The sequence below is a fragment of the Haliotis rubra genome, unplaced genomic scaffold, assembly GCF_003918875.1.
Source record: "Haliotis rubra isolate DU_JTF1 unplaced genomic scaffold, ASM391887v1 Scf270, whole genome shotgun sequence".
NCBI lineage: Eukaryota > Metazoa > Mollusca > Gastropoda > Lepetellida > Haliotidae > Haliotis > Haliotis rubra.
Window position 1 is genome coordinate 1 of NW_025766781.1, and position 12544 is coordinate 12544.

Below are 12544 nucleotides of genomic sequence, written 5' to 3' on the forward strand. Positions count from 1 at the left end.
TTGTTATTGCTTTGTTCAGTTACCTTTCCACTTGCAACAGATAACAACTTTTGCGTTTTTCAATGATGATAGTTTCTTAAACAACCTTTTGGTGGAGTCGGAAAATTTTCAAATATAAAGAAGCTGTTGGTTATTAGTAAATGATAAACTTGTGTACTATTTATATTTGTATGTGGCAATTTGGTACACTGATAAAATTTGCAATTCATCGGTCCGTTTCTGACTCAAAACGAACTGTAGTCGGTAGCTAGTTAACATGATTATGGATTAAAATACAATCACACAATCCTCTACCGATCAAAGTATCGACATAGTACGTGTTAGGTTATTTATAGACAAGCGTTTCGCGCAATCACATTTTCCTAGTACCAGGTGTGTTCGATTAGATGAACTAATCGTGTTCAGTCTGGCCTGTGATAAACTGTTTGATGATACGGAGTGCCATGTAAAATCTCGTCCTTTGCTGACGAGAGCTAGGACTAGTACTGTTTCGCTTCCAACCGAGGGCGCACTGGTATCATGCGATTTTGCGTGTTTATTCTTATCGTAGTGCTTCTGTAATGATTCCACCTATATAACAGCAATATGTAGATAGTTTAGTTTAGTTTTTTAGTTTCGATTTATGCATCTGGGACATGCAGCAATCAAGTCTTGACTTGTCTGACCACCAGATCCCGAATTTGATAATGAAGCATAAAAACGTCATGTTTAGAGCGACCTTAGGGAGCAGATTTTCAGTCCGTTATCTAATTAAAATCCACATCTCGCCACGGGACCGTTCCATAATTTAGGGCTGAGTTCGGGGAGGAGGAGGGAGTGTGATGAATACTCGCCGGTGGCTGAATGGTCTAGGCGGTTGATTTTTGTGTGCTGGCGATTAGGTGCTGACTCTCAGGGTGTGGGTTCGAAATCCCGGATGGGACTCAACCCAACCCTTACTACTAGAATTTGTACTTTACTTAAAGTGTATTCCCAACCATAACATATATCCCCTAGTACATGTGGCACAAAATTGATGACCCAGAACAAAATGGGTGTTTGTCTCTGTTTTAGTAAGTCCGTGGTGTCATATTCCTGAAATATTTCGATGTACTTTTTCCTTCCTTTATAAACAATTGATGTGTTCACAATTGGACATAATTACCTGTTAAAGAATGTTGTTTGGGGATATGATGCATTTAACTTTAAGAAAAAACAACAAACAATTTACACCCGTTATTTTCTTTCAAAAGAGAGATAGGTAATGTTATGTTTTACTCCGATATCGTGAGACATAGAAGACGCGCGACGGTTGTTTAGTTAACCACGTTATATTTTTATTCACTCGAACACACTGAACGGCCTGTCCGATTAAAACACACTGCGCAAGTCTGATTGGGAAATTCAAATAGTCCGGCAACTTTAAAAGTTGTTGAGTGACAATAACGGCAAGATACTTCAACGATGAACTCTTTTACCACATATTTGGTATGATATATGATATTTAGGGACCGTTCATAATCTATGGCTTGTAGGGGGTGATGATGATTTTCATGGAGAAGCATGTGCAATGTGAATTACCCCAGTTTATGTACAAACTAAGTGACTCCGCCATGCATTTCAAGTGTACAAAATCAATGACCCCCACCCCCTCCCCAACAATATTTTTAAGCATATATATTTCATTATTTCTATGTACAAAATTGATGACTACCATGCCTTCCCAGAACAAAATGGGTAACCCCCACCCTTAAAATCATAAGGATCATCCCAGATTGCTTATTTACGTCTCACCATATGTACATTAAAATAAATAATAATACATATAAAAATATACAGTAAATATTATATATGGAGTTATGACAGACGGTTGATAATTAAATATCACAGAGCAATATATTGGACGCATATGGGTAAAATATAATGACAATTGAACTTAAAAATATAGCTGCAAAAATATTAACATGAAATGTTAAACTTATTTATATAAAGTTTGGCGGCGTCTTAAAAGGGTTTTAAAGCAGTTTTGGCACGTACGTTTATAAGATCTTCAGAGCTGCTGACTTCTCGAGGTTTCGATAAGAGGGTAGAACGTGGCATGAAAAACTTTGCTGATGTTAAAGTCTTCTCTTAAATCGTCGTAAACTGGACATTTCATTAAAATGCTGTTCCTATTCAACTCAGTGAAACAGTGGAAATGTTCTATCTGTAATTTCGGTTCATTCATAACGGCTGGTTTTCTATACGCGGAGGCGCTGTACCCCGTCCTGAACAAAGCAGGGGGGCGTCTGTGAGACATAGGCCTCTGTTCTTTCGAATATACATTTATGGATTCTGTAGCACAGGCCCTCGTGTCTTTGCGAGGATAAAATATTTCTTATAAATCTATAAAAATCTGAGATGACCGCCCGACTCGAAATGCTTCACAATACAATACATCACGTATTGTACTGTGAAGCATTTCCTGAGTCGGGGGTCATCTCAAAACAATATTTTTAAATCTTTAATCCTTGCAAAAGCACGAGGGCCTGTGTTCTGTAGTGCAAGAGTTTGTTTTTCCCCGATTCCCGTTTTGCCTTCTCCAGATGTGATGAATTTTCCCTTGTTTTTATAAAAGCTTGTAACGATAGTTCTTCACAGTCTCTTTCAGAGATGATGTTCTTTAAAAGAGTTTCTTTGGTGATTCCCAATGTGTTCATTCGCCGGTAAGAAGCTGAGTGCCAAGGCTTGTGTCTGTTCCGTGCTTGCTTGATTATTTTCCCAAATAAAAACATAGAGTTGTATACGTTCTTGGTCCACATTCATCATTCCCTCCAGTAACGAATCAAGCATATATCTTGTCGTTACACTTAGTTGCAGGGGTTCCATCCCATGTCACCAATAACTTCTTCATTAGACTCGGACTTCACTAGCCTAGACTATGGTGTAAAATCTCATAGCACGGTTTTGCAATGCGTTGATTGATGGATTGTCCTCTGTTCCACAGATTGAAATGCCTTAAGTTATAACTGGCCAAAGTAATGCATCGTACAATTTGGTAAATGTTTTGGAACCGAGTTACCTAATAGATAACAATAGGTCTACCTTTTGCGGTTTGTTCAGACTCTATTTGAGGCCGGACGTCTGCGTTCCTGAGTCTTTCTCGCATGTAAACAATTAACTACTTGGCGTACTTGCAACCTATGTTACACGTGACATGCTTACTCGTCAACAGTTGATACCCTGTGAGTTTTCACTGCTAGTTTAGTCCACAATCTCAAACATAAGACAACAATCTAAATATATATGTTAATATATATAATAATTATAAACACATTCAATTAAGTCTTCATTTATTAGTCACATGATCAAGGTAACCGGGTAACTCGACGAGTACCCGGGTCCAACTCATTACCCACCCGTCCCGGCAACCCGGGTTACCCGTCCCATCCCTCAAAAGAACATTCATACAAGTCAGTTATACGATCGATTAGGTAGTAAGTACTGCAGATCTGCAATTTGTGCACAAAACTGGCGATATGAGGAAAGTGTTGCAATTTAGTTAGTTTAAACCCAAACAAACGAATCGTGAAAACACTTGCGATCAATAGATAAATGTTAAGATATTTGCACCTATGTGAGTGTTTATTTTTTTGAAAAGTTGACAAATTTTGTATCACTAACTTCCTGGATAGAATTTCAATTTGACGTCATTCTTTACAAATACTATCGATCAAAGGGACTCTTTCCTCGTTCCTGTTACTGAACTTTTCATAATTTTGCAAATTTCTGTAACAGGAACGAGGAAAGTGTTATCAAACTTTTGTACACGATTGAAAACAAAAAAATGCGTCGAAGCAATGACTCTACCGTCACAACTAAATGTTTATGGCACAACGTTAGTTAGGAATAGCCCGACATGGCTGTTTCCGAATAGCCTGACGAGGGTGTTCAGACGAGTCGACAAAGAGTTCAAAACAATTATGAAAATTTGATGAAGTGAAATATCTACTCGCAAGAAGGATTGGGGAACAGGATTTGCTTTTGCCTTTGTATGTGAATATGATTCTCACTCGAACGGTTCTTTGTTAGTATTACTTATTGATTCAGATAATAAAACGCAACAGGAAATAGGCGGGGTATAGTGTTAGCAGTTCGATAATACGCGACACCCGCTCTATGTCTTATTTGGAAATTTCACAAGCACGTACGTAGTATGTAAAGTGAAATTATAATTTCATAAGTAAACATAGTATCTGTGATAGTGATATCTTTATCATGATATCCGGAAGGAGGCCATATTTAAGGTAGCGAAGTTTAGCTATGCGAGATCTCGCGAGAGCAAATTACCCATAAACCCTTCTTCATAAGGGCCAAAGAAATTAGAAAGAACACAGAGCAAAGGAAAAACATTTAATCAGATCATAAAGATGATCTACAAAGAGGGACATTCAAGGTCCAAGGTAACGCGAATTCAAAGATCAAACAAAAACCCTAGATAGGGTCAGTGAAGACCACAAAGTCATCCAGTGGAGCACACTCCCTCTTCCTGGCCAGCTCCGCTCTGGTCCACACCCACAGCATTCAACTGCAAGCAAAGAATATAGCATTATCAACTATGACTTGGTTGAATCAGTTGGATCAATTCATAACTGTAATGTCATTTAAAATCCGTTAAGACTGACATAAATTCAATAAAGTTCCTGGAATGAAACCGAATCTTAGCCAAGCAACAATTCCTGAGAAATGCACAACAATCCTAGCAATTCAGAGTGGGGAAACAGGGTGGGAATATCACATCTACTATATTTACTAATGAAATTATAATTTCACTTTTACACACTACCTACCTATCAATCAAATTTATTCCGTATTTTAGGCCACTTGGCCCATGGTACAATTGTATTGTAAGGTATACAGTCGTTGTCACATGACCAAAATTATATTAAGAAGCTCTTAAGCTAAATATTTTTAGCAAATATATAGATGTTAAACGTAATATATTTACATTAGGTGTGTTTAATATTTGTCGCAATGTTAATCTAGTTTTACAATACTTTTTGATGGACAAAAGTATTCATTACAGAGCAGAAAATATCGATTACAGATAATGAAAACATGGTATTCATTTTCTACAACATTCATATCACAGTGCAAAACAAATAGATATTATATCAAAATTATCATTGACTTTTCTTTTACGTTGTTGATTAACCCTGAATTCCACCAACCTATGTCGTCAGAGGGATTCCGTGAGATGTGCGCATGCGTAAACCATCAGTTTGCGTTCTGCTAGACATCGGTGATTAACGAAACTTCATTGAACAACTAATTAATTTGAGGCTGTCCAAGTGAATACTTGACACACCTGCAATATCTGTGCTTCTGCGATAACCTGCGGGTGTCGTGAACGACTTGAAAGCACTCAGTGGGTGAATCCCAGCTGAATTTCTACACTATTTGACCAAACGGCTGCGGCCAGGGTCAGGGTTGAAGACCAGAGTTCAAAATGGCGACCCCACTGCGAGAGAATCATGTATGGCATCTGAGAGTGAAATCAGTGACTGTGAAGCAGTCGACTGTAAACCTCGTCAAAATGTTTTTGACGTTGCTGAAAGATTTCAGCACAACGGACAATATGAAATGGATGTAGAAGGTGCTAATAAGAAATGGTATCGGTATCAGTGCCAGTGGTGCAGTCGGGAAAGTAGGTCAAGCGAGACCTTGCAGTAAGACACAGGCTCTGCAGTCAGTCAGTGAACCAGATGACTCGCAGCCGATCAAAGATGTTATGTCAACATTTGTAGAGACTCAGGCTGCACAAACAGAGACTATGAAGGGTATTTCAGTCTTTTTGAGTGGATTAAAAACACAGTTTGAGAAGATCGAGACTTCGCTTAATTCCGGACAGACACGGATAGTGCCGAGCGGAAGTAAACAAACCGACAGCCATGTTGAAGATGGCGAGGTCACTGATAATGACAACAGCGAGTGTGATGAGTTAGACAGTCTCGACAAGTGGGTGTCTGAGTGCGTGAATGACAACACAGCAGTTGTTGATGACCAAAATGCATCAGATGTCATTGACGATCTGTTTGCAGAAATGCGGTCGTTTATCGGTGATGATGACGATACATCGCCGCCTGTCAACCAAGGTCTTGCTACATCGGTGAGGGATGGGCTACAAAAACCGGTAAATCAGGAAAAGTTGAAAGAGCTTTTCGCTAAGTATAAACGGCCGGAAAACTGTTTAAACCTCCTTGCACCTCGTGTAAATGAGGAGATATGGTGTGAGGCGAGGAAAACATCTCGTACTTCAGACATCAAGGCACAGCAACTACAGGGTATGATTGCCAAAGCTACCATACCAATAGTGCAGTTGATGGACAATGTGATGGAGGACATGGTGGCGAAGAGAGAGCTAGATGCCAAAACAGTTCTCAACAAGGCAAAAGATTCATTGCGGATGCTCATTGCAGCACTATCAAATATGAATTCTTCAAGAAGGCAAAATTTTAAACCGGACCTCAGCCTTCCCTTAACTTCAAGAAACTGTGTGCCCCAAATGCAGTTGTAACTAGTGAGTGTCTCTTCGGGGATGAACTGAACAAAAAGATCAGGGACATTAGTGAGGCTAAGCAGATAACGTCAAAATTATCTGCTGGCCATAGCAAGCAGAAAACAAATCTGTATGGGGGCACTAAAAACTTTACAGCCACCCGATATTCCCCCTACTCAAATGAGGGTCAGCTTTCCCGCGGTGGCCGCCGGAACTTTGGTGGTGGTCACACTGTCAGTCAAGCCTCCCGTGGACGGGGACAAAGCTATCGGGGGAAGACAGCCCAACAACAGTCTTTTTTAGCCAGGCGCCAGAAGGACACGTACAGGAGGTAACTACCCAGGTGAGAAAGCACACAGGCTGTATTGATTGTTTGGCTAATACACCAGATAACTTCACAGCAGGGAAGACTGGGGTACATTTGTCAGTTTGGCAAGATATTACCTCGGATCCATGGATCCTAACGTGTGTCTCAGGCACTCAAATTGAAATCACTGAATTTTCTTTGCCAAAGCAGTACCACATCCCCAAACCCATCAAATTCAAAGAAAATGAACTCAGGGATATGAGAAACGAGCTCCAAATTATGTTGGGGAAAGGAATTATTGAAAAATGTTCACATGAAGAGAATGAATATATATCAAACATTTTCAGTAGAAGGAAGAAAGATGGCTCTCTCAGAATTATTTTGAATTTGAGACATTTGAATGAACATGTTGATAAGCACCATTTTAAGATGGATACTTTTCAATCTGCTCTTTACTTAGTGCATCAGAACTGTTACATGGCATCAGTAGATTTAAAAGATGCATATTTTACCATCCCTGTGCATACTTTAGATAGGAAGTACTTAAAGTTCCTTTGGGAGGGACAATTGTGGCAGTTTACGTATTTGCCCAATGGACTTACATCCGCTCCAAGGATATTCACAAAGATCCTCAAAGCAGTTTTCTCCACCCTTAGACAGGAAGGATTCTCAAACTCTGCCTATATTGACGATTCCTTTCTTGTGGGAGAGGACTATAAACATTGTGATGAAAATGTGTGAAGTCATCAGTGAGATTGTTAGACAAATTAGGATTTACTGTTCATCCTGACAAGTCCTTTCTTGTGCCAACACAGGAGATCACATACTTGGGATTCATTATAGACAGTCAAAGGATGACAGTCAGTATTACACAGCAAAAATGTGACAAGATAGTGAATGGATGTCATGATATCCTCAATTCCAAACACCTCACAATCAGAGACCTGGCATCTCTAGTGGGACAATTTGGTGCTAGTGCACATGGAATGCTATATGCCCCTTTGTACTGTAAAAGGTTACAGATATTCTACAACAGGGCCCTCAAACAGGCAAGTGGGAACTTTGATTCCCATATTGAACTCAGTGAGACATGTGTTGAAGATATACTTTGGTGGTCAAACTATGTAGGGAAATACCCCAAACCCATCAACATGCCACTGCCTAGTGTAACCGGTAGAATCCGATGCCTCGAAGACAGGTTGGGGAGGAGTGTCAGACGGTGTTAGGACAGGTGGACTATGGTCAAGGCAGGAAAGTGGAAAACACATTAACGTATTAGAAATACACGCTGCTTGGCTAGTCCTTCAGTCATTGTGTAGTGCACAGGAATGTCCACATAAAGGTTGATGCTGGATAATACAAAGCTGTGACATATGTAAACAACATGGGGATGAAATGGGGTTGTAACTTCATTGCAAGACTCATGTGGCTTTGGTGCAAGGATCGGGATATTTGGCTATCAGCTGCCCACTTGCCAAGTGCAAGTAATGTTGAGGCGGATTTGTGCTCAAGAAAACTTTCAGTTGCTACGGAATGGAAATTAGATACATTAGTTTTCAACTCACTGTGTACAATATATGGCAAACCTAACCGAGACTTATTTGCTTCCCGGCTGAATAACCAACTTGATAGATATGTATCTTGGCACCCTGATCCCCACTCCGAGGCAGTAGATGCCTTTTCTTTGATGTGGAAGGACTCATATGACTATATCTTTTGCCCTTTCAGCTTACTGGGCCGTGCTCTTCAGAAGATTCAATGGGAACAAGCAGACAGTCTTGTGGTGGCCCCACTTTGGAGGACCCAGTTCTGGTTCAGCAAGCTTCTAGAGCTGTCAACAGACTGTCCGAGATTGTTGCCAAAATCAAGGTCCCTACTGACACTAGTAAACCAACCGGAAGTTCTGCATCCACTCCACAAAAAGCTGCGCCTAATAGCATTCAGATTATCCGGAAAGCCTTGGAAGACGAAGGAATATCGGGATCAGCTGCGGACATCATGCTGTGCTCATGGCGCGATTCAACACAAAAACAATATGGAACTTATCTGTGCAAGTGGATGTCATTTTGCACTGAGAGGTCTGTGGATCCCATGTCACCATCTTTAAGCAATGGATTAGCTTTTCTGGCTGATCTGTACAAACAAGGCCTCAGTTACTCAGCATTGAACACCGCAAGATCAGCCTTATCATCAGTGATCAAACTCAACAATATGCCCTTCGGACAGCATGACAGAGTAGTTAGATTCATGAAAGGTGTATTTAATTTGAGACCATCGCTACCAAAGAACTGTGTTACATGGGATGTCAATATTGTGTTAAGCTATCTTCAGAAAATAGAAGTGTCACCTAATTTGAAGCAGGAGACCCTTAGATTAGTCATGTTACTACTATTGTTGTCAGGACAGAGTACAATCCTTACACTTTGTGGATTTACGAAATGTGCAGTTAACTGATAACAGTGTGAAGATTCGATTTGGTGATCTTCTCAAACAATCTCGACCCGGTTATCACCAACAAGAACTAACTCTGGTTGGGTTCAGTGACCCAACTCTGTGTGTGGTTAGTACTATGAGATTGTATCTGGAGCTGACAAAGGGCATCAGACATGGTGAAACTGCTTTGCTCATTTCTTTTCAAAAACCTCACCAGAGAGTCAGCAAGGACACTATAGCTAGATGGACGAAAACTGTGTTAAGAAATGCTGGTGTTAACATGGACATATTCACTGCTCACAGTGTGAGATCAGCAAGCACCAGTTCAGCACTTAAAAACAGTGTGCCTATTCAGACTGTACTAAACACTGCTGGGTGGAAAAAAGACTGTGTTTTCAGGAAGTTCTATAACAAACCCATCTGCAGTGATGAGCAATTTAGTACACAAGTTCTTGAATCTCATAAGAGCAAAACTTAAGTTATTGAAGTGTTGCCATCTATTGACCAATATGCTGTACTTGTTTTATGATGTTTATCATTGAGCTAACTAGTTTAGAAGATGTTTGTTTGCATTACCCTAGTTCTGTTTTGAGAAATTTCCACTAAGTTACTCCTTCATTGCTATGTGGAATAGAGTATCACTTAGGAAGTTGTTGTCACTTGACCTATAATTGTGAGCCTCAATACAATTATTTGAGTGCAAAACTTGTTGTGTTGTGCATATTTTGTTCTTGGATTAGCTGTGAAAATATGATACTACTCTAAAAATCTCACGGAATCCCTATGACGACATAGGTTGGTGGAATTAAACAGTTAACCGAGACTTACCTGTAAGTTGAAGGTTGACTAGAATTCCACCAACCTATGACGTAGGGATTACGTGCCCGCCACACCCACCCATATGCACTTAGTATCAATTTTCCGTTAAAAACTGATGGTTTACGCATGCGCACATCTCACGTAATCCCTACGTCATAGGTTGGTGGAATTTAGTCAACCTTCAACTTACAGGTAAGTCTCGGTTAACTGTTTAATTCTTGTCCGTATTCTTGTTCCAGTTGAGCTTATTGTCTATAACAGTTCCCAAATACTTATAGCTGAGGCTTCGTTGCCTTTGAAGGCCGTGCGATCTGAAATTTGTCGAGCCATGATATCATATCACCTTTTCGACTGTTCGATGTCGGGGCTTTACTGTCGGGGCCCTGTACGCTGTGGTATGGGGCATTGTCCATTACGATAAAAGACTTCTCTGGTAGAGCTGGTACCAACTTGTTTTAACCCAATCGAGGAAAACCGCTATATTCATCTCGGAATGGTAGTCTCTGGTATCTGTGGACTTTGCCCTGAATACCAAGTCGCAGCCTTGATAAAGCCTTTGCTGGAGCAACCAGCATGGAGAATGATTAGTCTCTCTCCTTTCCCTAGAGGCAGCTTTCTACGTGACCCCTTATCACCCCCATTGGGTACCCACTGACTGCTGGCAGTGTGCGAGGCATTGACCCAGGTCTCGTCCAAGTACACTGGCTCGAACCCTTCCTCGCGCTTCTTCTTTATAACCCTGAGAAAATTATTTCTCAAGCGAACGATATCAGGGCGTTCACAGAGTACTGACCTATTCTCCCCGAAATTTTCTTATAACGATACCCGAAAGAGTGTAAGAGTCGCCAGAGTGTGTACTTTGATACTCTGAGGTTGTGTTCTTGCTTCAAATGCTTTTTAAAATTTTCAGCGACATGTATTTGTTTTCAGAATAGAGCTTGTTGATAGACTGACTTACAAGGTTCTTTTGAAAGTTGTCCAAATGTTTTAATTTGTGTGATTTTTGACGACCCCTACCTGCTTCGCATCACCCTCACAATGTCTGTGTTCCAGAACATTTGTCAGCACCCTTTGCTGATACTCCTAAAGCTTTGCTGCCCGCTTACGGAATTTATTAATGGCATAAAATGGTTTGCCCCTTTCGGCTTCAGCACGGAAAAATCGTACACTTTAATCATCAACTGTTTCACGTCAGCATTCAACTTCATTTTTTCATCAGGCATGTGTATCCGGTGCACGACGAGATAGTGGCTGTTCCGTTTCTGCGGTTTCACCCGCCGCGACAGATAACCAACTTTTGCGTTTTCAATGATGATAGTTTCTAAACAACTTTTTGGTGGAGTCCGAACATTTTCAAATATAAGAAAGCTGTTGGGTATGAGTAAATGATAAACATATGTACTATTTATATTTATGTGGCAATTTTGTACAATGATAAAATTTGCAATTCATCGGTCCGTTTCTGACTCAAACGCACTGTAAGTGCATTCAAATAGTGCGATCTGTTGTTACAGTATCATATGTATCTTGCCACAGAAGCTTTTGACCAGTTGTTATGAAGGCATTGTAATGAATTGGCTGTTGCGCATTCAAACGATGAGATTTCAAAGGCAACTTTACTGTATATTATGGCGACGCTACCATGACTTACATCTGGGATCTCTTTGAACCAGAACAAACATGATCGTGGAGTAATGTTTATTTGGATCCCAGGTCTTTCTGTATGCTCGATGTATTCGGGTATTTCGATGTGCATTCGTACTTTTTAAGTCGACTTCTTGGCATACAATAAACTTTAGGGCACGCTGACTTAGGACGAGCGACTTGAAGTGAAATAGAAACACAACTGTAATTTATTAACTGTTTTGCAATCATTAAAAGCTACTCAGAAGGTTTTCTAAGGATATCTGTTTTCAGTCAAGTTGGGTCGCACGCCCTCAGATGACACTGGCATTACTTTAAGTTGATCAAAGAGACCGCACTGAAGTACTTGGAAATGTTCACTCTTTGGAAACATATCATGTTTACAACCTTGCCGATGCTAATACCATTCAAACGATTCATAATAGCGAATACACAAGACTGCTTGACTACTCAATCTGATGATTTATTACTTCGATCAGTTACAATGGTTTGTTGTGGCAACGCAAACAATTCAAACAACACTGTCGTAACTCTCAACACGCCTTACTCTCTGTTTGTGAGTGCGATTTTTTAGTGAGATTGGAAACGTCCACACGTTTTAGTCCTTTAGTTTTATGTGTCAGTGTGACCAGTGTCCCCGATCAACAAAGCGTTCGTAACGTTACGACCTGTCGTACGAGCGTAACTCTATAGTTTACGAATGTCGTTGCGCTACGAACGCTTTGTGGATCCTGCGTAAAACAAATTTAGTGAACTGGGTTGTCTTACTGACTGACCGACACATAGTAGTGGTATGTTAGTTCGATGTTTTAATGCAATATTTC

General features: G+C 40.3%; 1 protein-coding gene across 1 annotated transcript; it reads left to right on the forward strand.

Moving 5' to 3' along the window:
- Positions 1-6705: 6705 nt before the first annotated feature.
- On the forward strand, positions 6706-9278 carry LOC124280619. The gene is made up of 2 exons (XM_046716599.1): positions 6706-6860; positions 8553-9278. The coding sequence occupies exon 2, from the start codon at positions 8583-8585 to the stop codon at positions 9276-9278; it is 696 nt and encodes a 231-aa protein (XP_046572555.1). The 5' UTR covers positions 6706-6860; positions 8553-8582.
- The last annotated feature ends 3266 nt before the right edge of the window (positions 9279-12544 follow it).